Source organism: Dipodomys spectabilis, unplaced genomic scaffold (genome assembly GCF_019054845.1).
Source record: "Dipodomys spectabilis isolate Male_0828 unplaced genomic scaffold, ASM1905484v1 ptg000081l, whole genome shotgun sequence".
Lineage (NCBI taxonomy): Eukaryota > Metazoa > Chordata > Mammalia > Rodentia > Heteromyidae > Dipodomys > Dipodomys spectabilis.
The window spans coordinates 10,623,795-10,637,500 of NW_024870758.1; the positions used below are offsets into that span (position 1 = coordinate 10,623,795).

The window sequence follows — 13,706 nt, forward strand, 5'->3', positions numbered from 1 at the left end:
TGAGCTCAGGGCTTGGAGCTTTTGTACTCAAGGCTGATGCTCTACCATTTGAACCACAGCTATCCTTCTAGCTTTTTGGTGATTAATTGAAGATAACACTCTGATGTCCTTTCCTGCCTGGGTTGGCTTTGATCCTCGATTCTCAGATTATCAGCCACCTGAATACCTAGGATTACAGGTGTAAGCCTCAGGCCCCTGGCTTTTTTCTCTTTTAAATTTACTTTTTCTCAGGTGGTATATATATGTGTGTGTATGTATGTATCTCTATATAGATATATAGAGATACATATTTATATAATGAAATTCTATGTCTCCATCAAGAAGAATGACACTGCCTCATTTGTTAGGAAATGGAAAGACTTGGAAAAACTTATATTAAGTGAAATAAGCCAGACCAAAAGAAACATAGGTCCCATGGTTTCCCTTATCTGCAATAACTAGTATATGTCTAGGACAAGCAGAAAAGGTCAAAAGCTATGTTCATATGACCATATAAGCTGATGCTAATCAAAATGAACCCTAAGATAGGGACACAAGAGATTTTATCTTTCTTGCTGTTCTTTTTAATGTACTTATAATGTACTATGAGATTTTTTTTGGTTTCTTTTGTATGTTCTTCCCCCATGGTATAACCCCTGTTGTCACTGTATTTGATTCCGATGTCCTGCATCTTGTATATACATTTTTCTAATTTGGGGAGGGGAAAGGAAATAATGAAATGCTGAAATAAGGATACAGGATGAGCCATTGTAGCAATGAGATACACAGACATGATGTTGAAAACTAACTTTACAACTTTGCCGGGGGAGAGGGGGGGAGACAGAGAGGGAAGGGGAAGGAATTGGGGATGTGGGGAGGAAAGGGATGGTAGGGGAAAAACAAAGGAGGGGGTAACAATGCTCAATAGGAAATGGACTCATTACCTAGCTCATGTAACTGTCACCCCTCTTAAGTATCTGTACAATAAAAAATATTAAAAATTTACTTTTTCTCACCTTAGTCCTCTTTTCTTGTTTATTTTAAATTAATATGTAGTACCTCTACTCTTCTGAATTTTACACATTACTTCAGTTTTTAAAAAGTCTTTAGCTTGGGAGCTGGCTACTCAAGAAGCTGAGATCTGAGGCTCACAGTTTGAAGCCAGTCCAGTCAGAAAAGTCCTTGAGACTCTTATCTCCAATAAACTACTCAGAAAAAGCTGGAAGTGGCATTTTGGCTTAAGTGGTAGAGCGCTAGCCTTGAGCACAAATAGGCTCAGGGACAGCACCCAGACCCTGAGTTGAAACCCCAAGACTGGCAAAAGAAAAAAGAAAAAAAGAAAAGAAAAAAAAAGAAAAATCTTTGGCTTGGATGATCCAGGCTTGAGCCTACTGAGAGTAAGAGAGAAGAGGAGATATGTAACAGTTCTTCAGATTTTCTGCTCAAGACAGTTATTTAAAATATTTCTTTAGTATGTAAGGATTGTATTTTCCTAATATGAGTATTGTTTATTTGTAATCAAGTTTCTAAGTGTATTCACTAAAGAATAACTTTCCAGTGCACCTTTCAATGGGGAAATATTATTAGCTATTATTTTTTATTAGATATGTTATGGTTATGTTAAATAAAAAATGTCTGCAGTTTAACATGAGAGACCAAAAAAAAGAACTTTATTCACGGTTCATTTTGCTTTTCCATTTCACATACTACTTGTTTTTCCCCCACATGCTTAATGACATACTCCTACATGCGTTCCACTTCTTCAGATTAAATGAAACTGTGTCATCCCTTGGTAATATCCCATCCCTCACAGATCTTTCCTGCAAAAACCTTCCTGCTTGCATCTGTCTTCGTGCATAGAGTAAAGCAACTGGGTGAAGATACTCCTGAATTCACATTGCCAGTTCAAAACAGTGTTGCCTCTTCTTTCAAATTCACTCTTTGTTTTTTAATTCACCAATTCTACTGTATAAACCACTATGCCTTTTTAGAGGAATTTGGAGCAATGCAAGTTTAATGTCTGTCTTCAAAGAGCCTCCACTGTCAGCTGAGGCACAGTTCCTAACTTGCTGGGTAGTCCAGGATGACTTCAAACTTGTCAGCTTCCTGACTCAGTATCCCGAGTGGTAGGAACACAAGTACATGCCACCATGCCTAGTTCTAAGCATAATGTCATGAAGTCTAAGGTTATTCATGTTTGAATCAGGTTTTAGGACAATGGTTAAAGGATACAAGCTCAAATAAAATGATACCCATCCCATGCCAATGTTTGAGGCTGCCATTGCTCTCATTCTGGGAAACTTCATTACCAAAAGGTAGTCTTCTGTCTTCACAGTGCTTTAGCCTTTTCTAGTCCAACAACATGGATGTCTACCTGTTATACTTGGCTAAACTTAGGACAACTCCATCCCTCAGAACCAGACAAGGAACTTGCAGTTTCTGATTTCCATTTTTATTCCCACTACATCATTCACTCCTTCATTTCTCTGAAACAGGTGATAATTGTAAACACTGAAACAGTGCGATTCTCAGGACTCAACAAATCCTCTAGTCCATTTCATTTGTTTTGTGAATACTTGCCTCCATTTACCATGGAACTTGAAAACTTTCATTTCCATTCCTTGCCGAAGTAAGATCTATTCTAATATTTCTGTTTTTAATGTATCAAATATACCAGAATATACTTAAATTATGGTATAGTCTAATTTCTGACGGTTTTCTACATTTGATGCTCTTTTGTGATGAACCTCCAAACACTGATCACAGCAATCACTTCTAATTTCCACTTAAGATTCTGTCTCTATTCCTATTCATTTTCTGTTAGGTGATGATCTTATTTACCTTCTGCAAGTAGTGTCAATTCTCTGGACCACCTTAAATTCATCAAAATGCTCTCTGCCATCATTCTCCATTCTGATCATATTGATTTGAAAAACAAAAGATGAATTCTTGCTTACTACCATGGATACACTCTGAAGCTATTCTCTCACAACTCTTCCAATAATCAATAACCTACATCATCTTTCACTCAGTTGTCTTTTACACACTCTCTCTCTCTCTCACACACACACACACAGGCACAGAATGAAGCTTTTTGTCCTAAAGAAAACTTTCCCTGAAATCTGTGATCTCCTTAAGGTATCTTTCTATATCGTTCCTAATATAAGACCCTAACACTCTGTCAGAAATCCCCTAAAATATCCAGCCCTTATTGTTTGACCCTACAGTGTAAGTGATGTTTCAAAGCAAACATCTTAGTCTATGTATTATTATACTCAATTATAACAGTAATGATTAGCAATAATCAGACATTTATGCCCCAATATTATGCCAAACATATTACTCATGTTGCTTATTCATCTGCCATTACTTATTCACTTAATGGAATGTTTAGTGACAGTGAATCTTCTTTGGCCATTGCATTTTCCATGATGCTCACAAAAATGCCTTACACTTAGTAGGTCCTCAACAAGAAACCATTTATTTGAAAAAGTATGAGGCTATAATTATTTATTTGCAATTTTGTTGTTATGTCTTTAAGAATTCTTTTCCTACTGGCATTACAAAATTTTATGTCCCCTAAAAGCAGGAAATAAGTTTTCTGTTTCCTTAAAGGTGTTTTTTCCCTCAAGCGTCAGCTCAAATTCTATATATAACAAACACTGGAAGGAATGAGTATGAGCATCAGTGGTTGTTAAAATGGACCAATGTTTTAAGAAAAATGTTTCCTGGTAGTAGTTAGTTATCAAATAAGAGGGGGAGAGAATATTTTATTGCTTTTATCATCATTTTATAGAAATATTATTAATACTACCAATTCTTCCTCCTCTATAATTAAGAATGCTAATTAAAGATGAAATGAGATAGAAGATTCATTGGATAGATGGAGGTAGTTTTAGTGACCTTTCTAACTAATACCTTAAATTTCACATTTGAAACTTTAACTTTCACCTTTGAATTTCAAATGTGGCAGCAAAATAGTAAAAAGAATTTGTCCAACTTTTCTATGGAGTTTTCTAGGTAGTCAAATTGTCAAAGGTTCTCAGGATTGCCAGTTTGTCTGTTGTTACAAATGCTTATGTAGGTAGGAAAGTGTTCACAACACATTTATTTCTTCATAACTAAAGATACTTAAGGCTTAGTTATACATGCAAATAGACTAGTAAAACAAAATAAGAACATGAACAACTATCTTTTAGATATTTTCTATATATTTTTTAAAGTGGCATGGCATCCAATCTCTAAAATGAGGCCTGTACACAGAATCATTTATTCTAGTTACTGGTATAAAAATGAAGGCTAATCAATTAGGTACTCCATATCCTGTAACCAGTAAATGGGAGAGACAAAATTCAATTATGGACTGCTCCAAAATGAAGGCGTCTCATCTGTAAAATAATTTATATTTTATGTTTGTTGAGACACATTTTATGACTATAGTTAGAGTACATATACATAGTTCCTAGACAAGAATTTTTTTGTGTAAGATTAAGACCTTAATCAAGAGTGACAGTGCATGCCTATAATCCCTGCTTCTCAGGAGGTTGAACAGGAAGACTGTTCAAAGCAAGCCTAGGTTTTATTATGTGACTGTGTCTCAAGAATAAACTAAAGAATGTTTGGGATGGAGTGTAGTCAAGGATATAGAACTGGCATGACTGAAGCTCTGGGGACCATCCCTGGAAACACACACACACACACACACACACACACACACACACACACAGGTACACACACACACACACCACTATCTAATACAAATCATACACCTATAACTTTAAAACAAACAAACAAAAATCTAAATTGAGATCTAAGTTGGCCTTACCCAATTTCTTGGTGTTAGGTATATTTTATTTTTTTCACCCAACAGAAAGGGTGAAGATGCATATGGTTATTAATAGCCTTTTCTAACTGAAGTATCTTGTCTGTGTGAATATAACTTTCATACTTTCAAAGAGGAAAACATTAAGGGCTATTTGAGTCCTGATGTGTACGTAGAATTGCATTAATGCTAGAGGCTATGCACCTAAGATAGATCTTGTTACTACTATCATGCAGGCAAACTCACTTTTAAAATGATCCTAAGTTTTTTCAATGTTCCTTCTCCTCCTTCTCCTCCTCCCTTTGCCCCCTCCTCCTTCTTCCTCTTCATTTTTCCATTCCTGGGGCTGGACCTCAGGGCCTGGGCACTGTCCCTGAGCTTCTTTTGCTCAAGACTAGTGCTCTATCACTTGAGCCACAGCGCCATTTCCAGCTTTTTCTGAGTCTCATGGGCTTTTCTGCCTGGGCTGACTTTGAACTGCAATCCTTAGATCTCAGCCTCCTAAGTAGCTAGTATTATAGGTATTAGCCACCAGTGCCCAATTCCTTCTTATACGCAAAGTGTGTTTGTAAAAGGTGCTTTTTTTTGTTTTATAGCTAAAAGCATTTTTTTTAAAAAAACAAAACATTTAGGCTAGGCATGGAAGGCTAGGCACAGAAAGTTATTATCCAGCTATGTAGTATTTTGTTGGAGGCTAGCGTAAGCAAAAACTGGGGAGACTTCACCACAACTAACAGGTTTGGTGAGGTCTGAAATCTCTGATCAATGGGAGTCTAAGGTAAGAGGATCTCAATCTGAGGTTTAGCCCCATAAGGTGAAAAATAAACTAAAACAAAAGGGGCTTGAGACGTGACCCAAATGGTGTAGTAGTGGCTACCAAGTGTTAACATCTGAGATCAAATCCTAGTACTACCAAAAAAATAAGAGTCAGCAAGTGGAAAAAGGTTTCATACAAATCAAGTTTGCAATACTTATGTTGTTATATATCAAGAGGCTGAGCACTGAGGGTCATGGTTTGCAGTCAACCCAGGAAGGGAAGTTGTGAGACTGTTAACTCCAATTAACCACTAAAAAACCAGGAAGTTCTTCCACTTGGCTCAAGTGGTAGTCTTGAGTAAAAACAGCTCAGGGATAGTGCCTCGGCTCCGAGTACAAGCCTGAGTAGTAACACAAAAAATAAAAAATAAAAATAAAATAAATTGATTTTCTAGATGGCTTTATTGCTTTTTGTGCTTGCCTTTAACAAGTTTATCTCAAGAACATATGTCCTGGTTTTAGTCTTTTTAAAATACTAACTCAATTTCCTCCATAGTAATACCCTTTCCTACTATAGGATTTTTCTTTTAAAAATCAGAGTGCATTTGTTCTCCATCAAATATTTATTCATTCATTCTTCATTCGCTTGTTCATTCATGAATTTATTCAACCAGTCAGAAAGTCCCATATGTGTGTTCATCGCTGAACTGAGTGCTTTGAGGCAAATGGAATAGTGTTTTTCTTAAAGTCAATAGTTTTGGTACCTTACTAATGTATGTTATTTATTTAATTACCTCGGCAATCCTATGAAGTAGATATCATGAAAATCTACCTCTGTTTTTCAGGTGAAGAAATGGCTTGTTTTCATGAAATTAAGTGAATGGCTACAGACAACAAAAAGAAAGACAATTCCACCTACTAAAATTTATGCCACACCTTAGGGCTGTGGGATTTCAGAGAAGGAAGAGATTGATGTGGTTTGAGGAGCTCAAAGTTGACCTCATGAAGGAAATAGGATGTGAGTTAACCTTGAAAAATAGAAAGTGAATGGAATTTCAATAAGTAAAAGAAAGGAATGAGAGATTCGTGTCTGAAAAAATAGGGGAGACTGAAAGATAAGTATAAATATGATTTTGTAGATAACACCCAGGGCAAGGTCTGATTAAAATGGATGACACTTTACACTGAATTGAAGAATAGTAGTTTTCCCTATAGATCTTAGAGGCCATTAAGGAAACTTGAAAAAAGATTATGGGAAAGATGTAGACTGCGACATTGATAGAGACAGACATGCACACATAAGGCTGTATAGTTTGGGACAGTGGAAAGATACGAGATGAAAATATCTTGCTAGTTACTTTAGGCCAAGTATCAAAAATATATCACCCTAACATATGAAATGGGAGTTCAAGTGGTATTTGCCTTTTATTCACTCTCAAAAACACTTGACCATCCCAGAATCAAAGTGGTATCAAAGTGACCAAAACCATAATGGTTCCATGGATGAAGCTATCACTGCAGTTTGGAAGACCAAAGAAGGTCAGCCAATAGATTGATGAGTGGACATGAGAAGAGAAAAGGAGGTGGCGCAAGTAGAAAGGTGCAGTATTTCAAATGCACATGTAAAAATTTCAGGAACAAGAAGTAAACTTATGATAGGATGAGAATATATATTTATTTTCTAAAAATCAAAACAACAACAAAAAAAACCCAGAGCTATAAACAGAATCAAGCCCAAAGCATATTTGCTCAGCTTTCTTTTAGGTGTGGTTATTTGAAGAATTCAATTGAGTTAACCATTCTCATTTTTATAAATATTTCTTTCTTTGCTATGGATGTTTAAATTTGTTCTTTCTCCTTGCAATCTTCAGTTTTTTCATTCAATGAATTTGATTTTTCTTTTCAAGAACTAGAAGCCCTACCTACAACATTCTATTTACTTCTATTAATTTACTATCAATCAAAAATTTCATAGTCCTATGATGTGAAGTACTACCTGAATATATTTGCAGGATCCAAATCTCTATCTCTAGCCCTGGCTTCTTGGGTTTCAGTTCCTTATTTCCAATGAACATTCTCATACTTCTCTCTCTCTGTCTCTCTCTCTCTCTCCTCTGTCTCTGTCTCTGTCTCTGTCTCTCTGTGTGTGTGTATAAACGTTTAACATGAAAATAATTAAGTCATAAGGCTGGTTCAAGATCTCCTCAAAATTCAAACTTTTATTCTAAATATCCAGAAAGAGTAAGTATTGCTATATTCTAAACATACAGATACGTAATCTTGAGGCCATTATACCTCAAGTATCCATAGGTTTAGTAGTTAAGAAGTCTTATTGTTAAATTTTCCACTGTCATCACCCAAGGACAAATTTTCTATTATTTCATGCCTAAGTACAATGACTTCCACCTGGTGTCTAGAGACCTTCCCACCCTCCACAGACTCATAGAATCATAACTTGACCCAGCCTTTTCTCTGGTGTTTTATATTCCCCAACAGCTAACCTGAGCTTTCATGTCCAGCTTTATTTCCATAAATTGGCCATAGTACCCATTGATAGAACCAAATCATTTCATTCACTGTCTCTGAATTAAAAATTGCCCTTTCTCATTGACTCATACTTCTGCTAGCAAGCTCTTCCTCAATCCATGGTTACTTAATGTGTACTTAGTTCAAATTCTACCTCTTTCATAAAACTTTACTTTCATATCCATTCTGTAGAATCTCTTCTATTTCTGTCATTCAATAATTATTTATTGTTCCTACCATTTGTGGCATACTTATCATATATTTTCACTCATCATTTTCAAAGGTACTTTTATTATCTTTAAGTAGTTCTACAAGGGAGGTACCATTCAACAAAGCAGTTTATGAATACAGTGCATCTTGATCAATGTCACCCCTTCCAATTTTTTCCCATCTCTTCCAACCCACTTCTTCCCTCACTTTTCTTAAATTTTGTAGGATAGATATTGAACTTTTTGCTGCATTATCCTCCAGCTGCTTCTTTTACTCTTCTTCTCTCTTCTTCTCTCTCTTCTTCTCTCTTCTTCTCCTCCTCCTCCTTCTCTCTCCTCCTCCTCCTCCTCCTCCTCCTCCTCCTCCTCCTCCTCCTCCTCCTCCTCCTCATTTCCTTTCCCCTTGACCCTAACCAACCTTTTCAAGAACCAGTTTCCTGCTGTTTATTTTGTTAAATTGTCATTTTTCCTTTCTAACTAGTTACACTAATTGAATTTTTCCTTGAATCTACTGATTTCAGTCAATACATTTGTATATGATTGAATACTACTCAAGGTATTTACTTAGATATTTAGATATTTATAGATGAATTCTAGCTTCCATATATGAGGGAAAAAATACATCATTATTTTTCCATATGTATCCAAGTTGGATAATAAATGAATTAGTCTTCCTTACCCACATTCCTCCGATACATACTCACAACAATAAATATATTGAAGCCATTCAATGGATACTTATTATTTTATTTATTGACTGAATATGTATGAACCATTAGGAACAGTATTATAGGAATAGGAAATCTTAAAGTCTGGTGAAAGGATATTCAGGATAGATTTTTAAATTTCTAGATAGGAACAATTTTGGCTAATCTTATTTTAGAATTTAAGTATATACAATGGGTACTAAATTATCCCTTGGTTGAGATTAATAAGTTTTTTTAAATTGTGAAAATACTGTACAGATGCGTTACACGACCAAGGTAATGAGTACATTTCTTGTCAAGCACTGTTGCCTCCTTCTTTGTTTCCCCTTCCCATTCCCTGCCCTCCCATCTCCTGCCCCCCCCCACTTGTGAAACTTTGCTTATCAAAGAATTAAAATTGGCTTTCACTTGTGCTTAAAGCTGAAATTTAATATTAACTTTAAAAAAAAGACATGAGGCCATTACTGATCTCAAAAGTTGGGATATTATAGAGGCATTTAATACATGATATCATTTTGTCATATTTTTATATGAAGTTATTTGGTCTTGTCTCTATTTCTTCATGGCAATAATAACTGGAAACACACAGTATTAAAACTAGAATAATTCTTAGCATGAATTCTAAGTGAATTCTAGGGTGGAAACTAAGTTGCAAAAAAAAAATTACCTGATTTATGAAGGTCATAATTTTGTTATTGCTAAAGCTGACTATAGAAATTCGAATTATCAGTCCCTAATTCTTTGCTTTCTCTATAACCATATAATGAACATTATTTTTGTACTTTAAATTGACATACAAATGAATAAAAATTTCACAATAGTTTCTCATTATTTCTTTTTATACTTAAGAAAGTCAGTGTTGTTTACTAGCAAGGACATATAAAATAGAAACACAACATGAACAGTTTATTATGTGGACCAACACAGAGTGATACAAATGTCATCTCAATTATTTAAAGTTTTGAAACCATGAAACTACACATTTTTCATTGATAAATTGTTTAAAAGTTATGGTTTTTAAAAATTATGTTATTTTATTATTTGGAATGGTCATATGGAGGATTGTTTGAAACACTGAAAGTAATCTTATTCAGGAAAAGAGAGATAAACTTGGTGAGTTAGTGTAAGTTTGTACTGATAATGTAGAAAGTGAGAGAAGATGCTATTCAGTTTTTGGGGAAAGACATGGGGTGTTGCAATTGTCCTTAACCTCAATTCTGTAGTAAGAGTAGCGTTAAGACAAAAAAAAAAAATCGAAAAAACAAAAACCACTGTCTTACTACTGTTACGTTCTAGCTTTCTTACAATGAATAAGGAATTGATTTTCCTCTAAAACTTCATATTATTTAGTGGAGGTAATAGAGGCAGGAATGAAAAATAAAGAAATAATTTAAAAGAACTCAGTCGATTGTTTTTGAGGAATGGTCATGGAATTTTGGCAACTTGAAAAAAAAAATGCTCTACCACCTGCATTCCAGCATATCATTTAAATTCTCAATGGCTGATATTACGTGGTACTAATCAAGGCATATCAGATTTTAATTTTGAAATTATTTTTATAGTCATTTAAAGTAAAAATATTACAAATCTACCCTAATTCATGCTGTGATATGACCCATTCATACAATTTAATATTCTTGAGCTTCACAGACAAGTAAGAGAGATGAGAATGAAAGACATGTTGTTTGCTTAATAAAACACCAAAATGAGCCAGAGGGCAGTGACCCATATTTGTAATACTAGCTACTGAGGAGACTAAGATCTGAGAATCAGGGTTTGAAGCTGGCCAGGACAAAAAATTCTGTGAGATTCTTAGGTCCAATAAACCACAAAAAAAGCTAGAAGTGGAGCTGTAGCTCTAATGTTAAAATACTAGTCAAGCAATGAAAGGAAAACAGCTCAGGGACAGTGCTCAGGCCCTGAGTTCAGGCCTCCAGACTGTCACAAATCAAAATAAAAACCAACAAGAAAACCAAACCAAGCCAAAGCAAAAACCCCACTAAAATGTTAAAAAAAAAAAAAAAAATTGGATTTGAAACAAAAGCAGAGACCTGTGAAGGCTGACTTAACTTGTTAAGTCATGAAGACATACATGAACAGGCCAATGTTTCCTTTCTAGGCTCACTAAGTGTACATGATACAGGATACACATGATTGTAGTGTAGTAAATATAACTTACCTGTACCATTGTTAACTGTGTTCTGGATCGTGGCTTCTGGCCCCATAGTGTCATAGTCTTCCTTCATTTCTTCTGTGGGGGAAAATTATCTTTAGCATTTGAAAATTGTAGAAAAGATTACTATGCTAAGCATGCCAAGCACAGGAACAAGGAAGATTCTTTTAAAGGAAACACAGAAAAGGCTTGTTGTAAACCTCTAAACAATAGCTTTGTTCAGGCAATTGAATGAATCCAATAGTGCTAGCTGCACAAGAACTTATTTACTTTAAGCATTACTGCAAGCTGTGAAAAACAGAGGTGCTTATTTGGAGCAAATGAAGGGCTTTTCTTCTGGTGGCAGTTCCACTGACAAACAGGGGTAAGATATTATTTTTTCAATAAGCGTCAAAAGCAGCTAAGTATTTGTACTTATGAAGCTACACACTGGCAGCTATGTCTCTGCTGCTCTGGGTGCTTAGTGGCAAGTCAGAATTTCCTTTTTTATTTTTATGTCTTTCTTTCTCTTTGAGATAGCTATGGTGGTGCTAATTGAGGCAAGCATACATTTTTTTTAAGCCCAAATTCTACATACCAAAACTTGGAATGACCAGTTTATAAATCAAACATTTCAGAGTATCAAAATACTTATTTCACCGAATCTTCTTTATTCTTTTCCCAATCCCTCAAAAATTTTTTCTCTTCTTTATCATTTGTGCCTCCACAGGTAATCATATGAGTTTTCTGAGGAATAATCTCTAGATACAACAATAGCTATATTTCTGATTAAGATGGAAAAAATGTAACATTAAAGTTGAAGATTCATAAATAATTAAAAGCCATTTCAAAAACTGTAATGTTTTTAATTAAGGGAAAGTTTGAAAAATAGGAGAACTGTTGAATTTCTCTGCCTTCCAGAGTATGTTGGAAGGCAGAAAAAAGATAGCTGCCATTTAAAAATTCCTGAAATAAGTAAATTACATGAGCTTTTTGAAATTGTAGTTTTATAATGACAATGCTAATGAGGCCCATGTATAATCCAGGATGGAATAATCATTTTATTTAAATCAAGAGAAAAGTTTATAAATAAGACAATGAATTCTTAAATTTATACTGGTCTTTCTTTGCTTATAATAGATTACCTTGATAGAGGTTTCTAGAAAACATTATAGCAAAAGTAATAAACATACATATAGATATTTCAAAGGTTTATTTATTTCTTTATTGCCAGTCCTGGGGCTTGAACTCAGCGCCTGGACTCTGTCCCTGAGCTTCTCTGTGCTCAAAGCTAGTAATGGTCTACTACTTGGGCCACGGCATCACTTCCAGCTTCTTCTGTTTATGTGGTAACAAAGAATCGAACCCAGGGCTTGATGCATGCTAGGCAAGCACTCTACCACTAAGCTATATTTCCAGCCCTAAAATATATTTTGTAGTCAATATCCTGTGGTATATCTATTTATAGTATCAATGCTAAAATATCATGGTCCTCTTAAAATAATATAGCTGGGAACTAGGGGCTCATGCCTGTAATCCTAGCTACTCATAAGAGTGAGATTTGAGGATCATAGTTCAAAGCTAGTCCTGGCAGGAAGATACATGAGACTTCTTAATCTCCCTCCAATTAAACACTAAAAAGCCAGAAGTAGAGCTGTGACTCAGGTAATAGATTGCTAGCCTTGAACAAAAAAGCTCAAGGACAGCACCCAGGTCCCAGGACCAGTGCATGTGAGCACTCTCTATCTCTCCCTCCCTCTATTCCCCCTCTCTCAAAATACACATAGATGCTAATTTAATGCCAGTACTCAATAAAACAAAATAATTTAAGTAATTTTTTCTTATACTATAAAGCCACTCTAAATTCATTCCTGACTCTGGACTTTTCTTTTACTTAGGCAATATTTTCACAGGAACCTTTTACATAAAACATTTAGAAGTTCAACATATAGCAATATTGTGTTGTCAATTGTAATAATCGATCGTTTGAAAGGCTCCCACATTTGACATTTTAATCGGTGTCTGCAAAGAATTAAATTAAGGTATTTCTGAGAAGTTCAGCACCAGATATAAATATAGCTTCTGTGTCTTTCTTCCTTGCTCATCTCATGTGATTTCTGGTAGCTAAGAGTCACAAGAATCATAAGTTTTCCATCTGAGAGCACTTCAAGTCACAGAGGGGAACAGTTAGCAGATTTTTTTTTTTTTTTTTTGCATAATAGTGGTAATGTTCAAGATTTCTGCTGTACTTCCTTCCTCATTCGCATTTTCTTATGAAAAAGTAAAGAGAAGTTACAGTAGGTGGTTGCTGACCAAATTAATAAATGCTGCGTATACAAACACATAGTTGGTACTTTGTATCCACTGCAAGTAGCAGCATTACTTAGCAATAACTCTCTTTTCCTGAAGATTAGGCAACTAAGATCTTTTAGAGACATCAGCTGAGAGGGTTTTACTTTTACCCAGAACATATATGCTTTCTGAGCATCTGCCTTTCTGTCATTTTGAATATCAAGTTCAATTTATTAAAATGGAACATGCAGCTTTTCAGGTAT

General features: G+C 35.1%; 1 protein-coding gene across 4 annotated transcripts in view; it reads right to left on the minus strand.

Annotated features, from left to right (window-relative positions):
- Zeb2 (zinc finger E-box binding homeobox 2) overlaps nt 1-13,706 on the minus strand; it is a 131,235-nt gene that overhangs the window by 24,404 nt on the left and 93,125 nt on the right. For all 4 annotated transcript variants that reach the window (XM_042683457.1, XM_042683460.1, XM_042683461.1 and 1 more), the window contains exon 4: nt 11,179-11,250. In XM_042683457.1, coding sequence (XP_042539391.1) covers nt 11,179-11,250 — 72 coding nt within the window. The remainder of the gene's footprint in view (nt 1-11,178; nt 11,251-13,706) is intronic.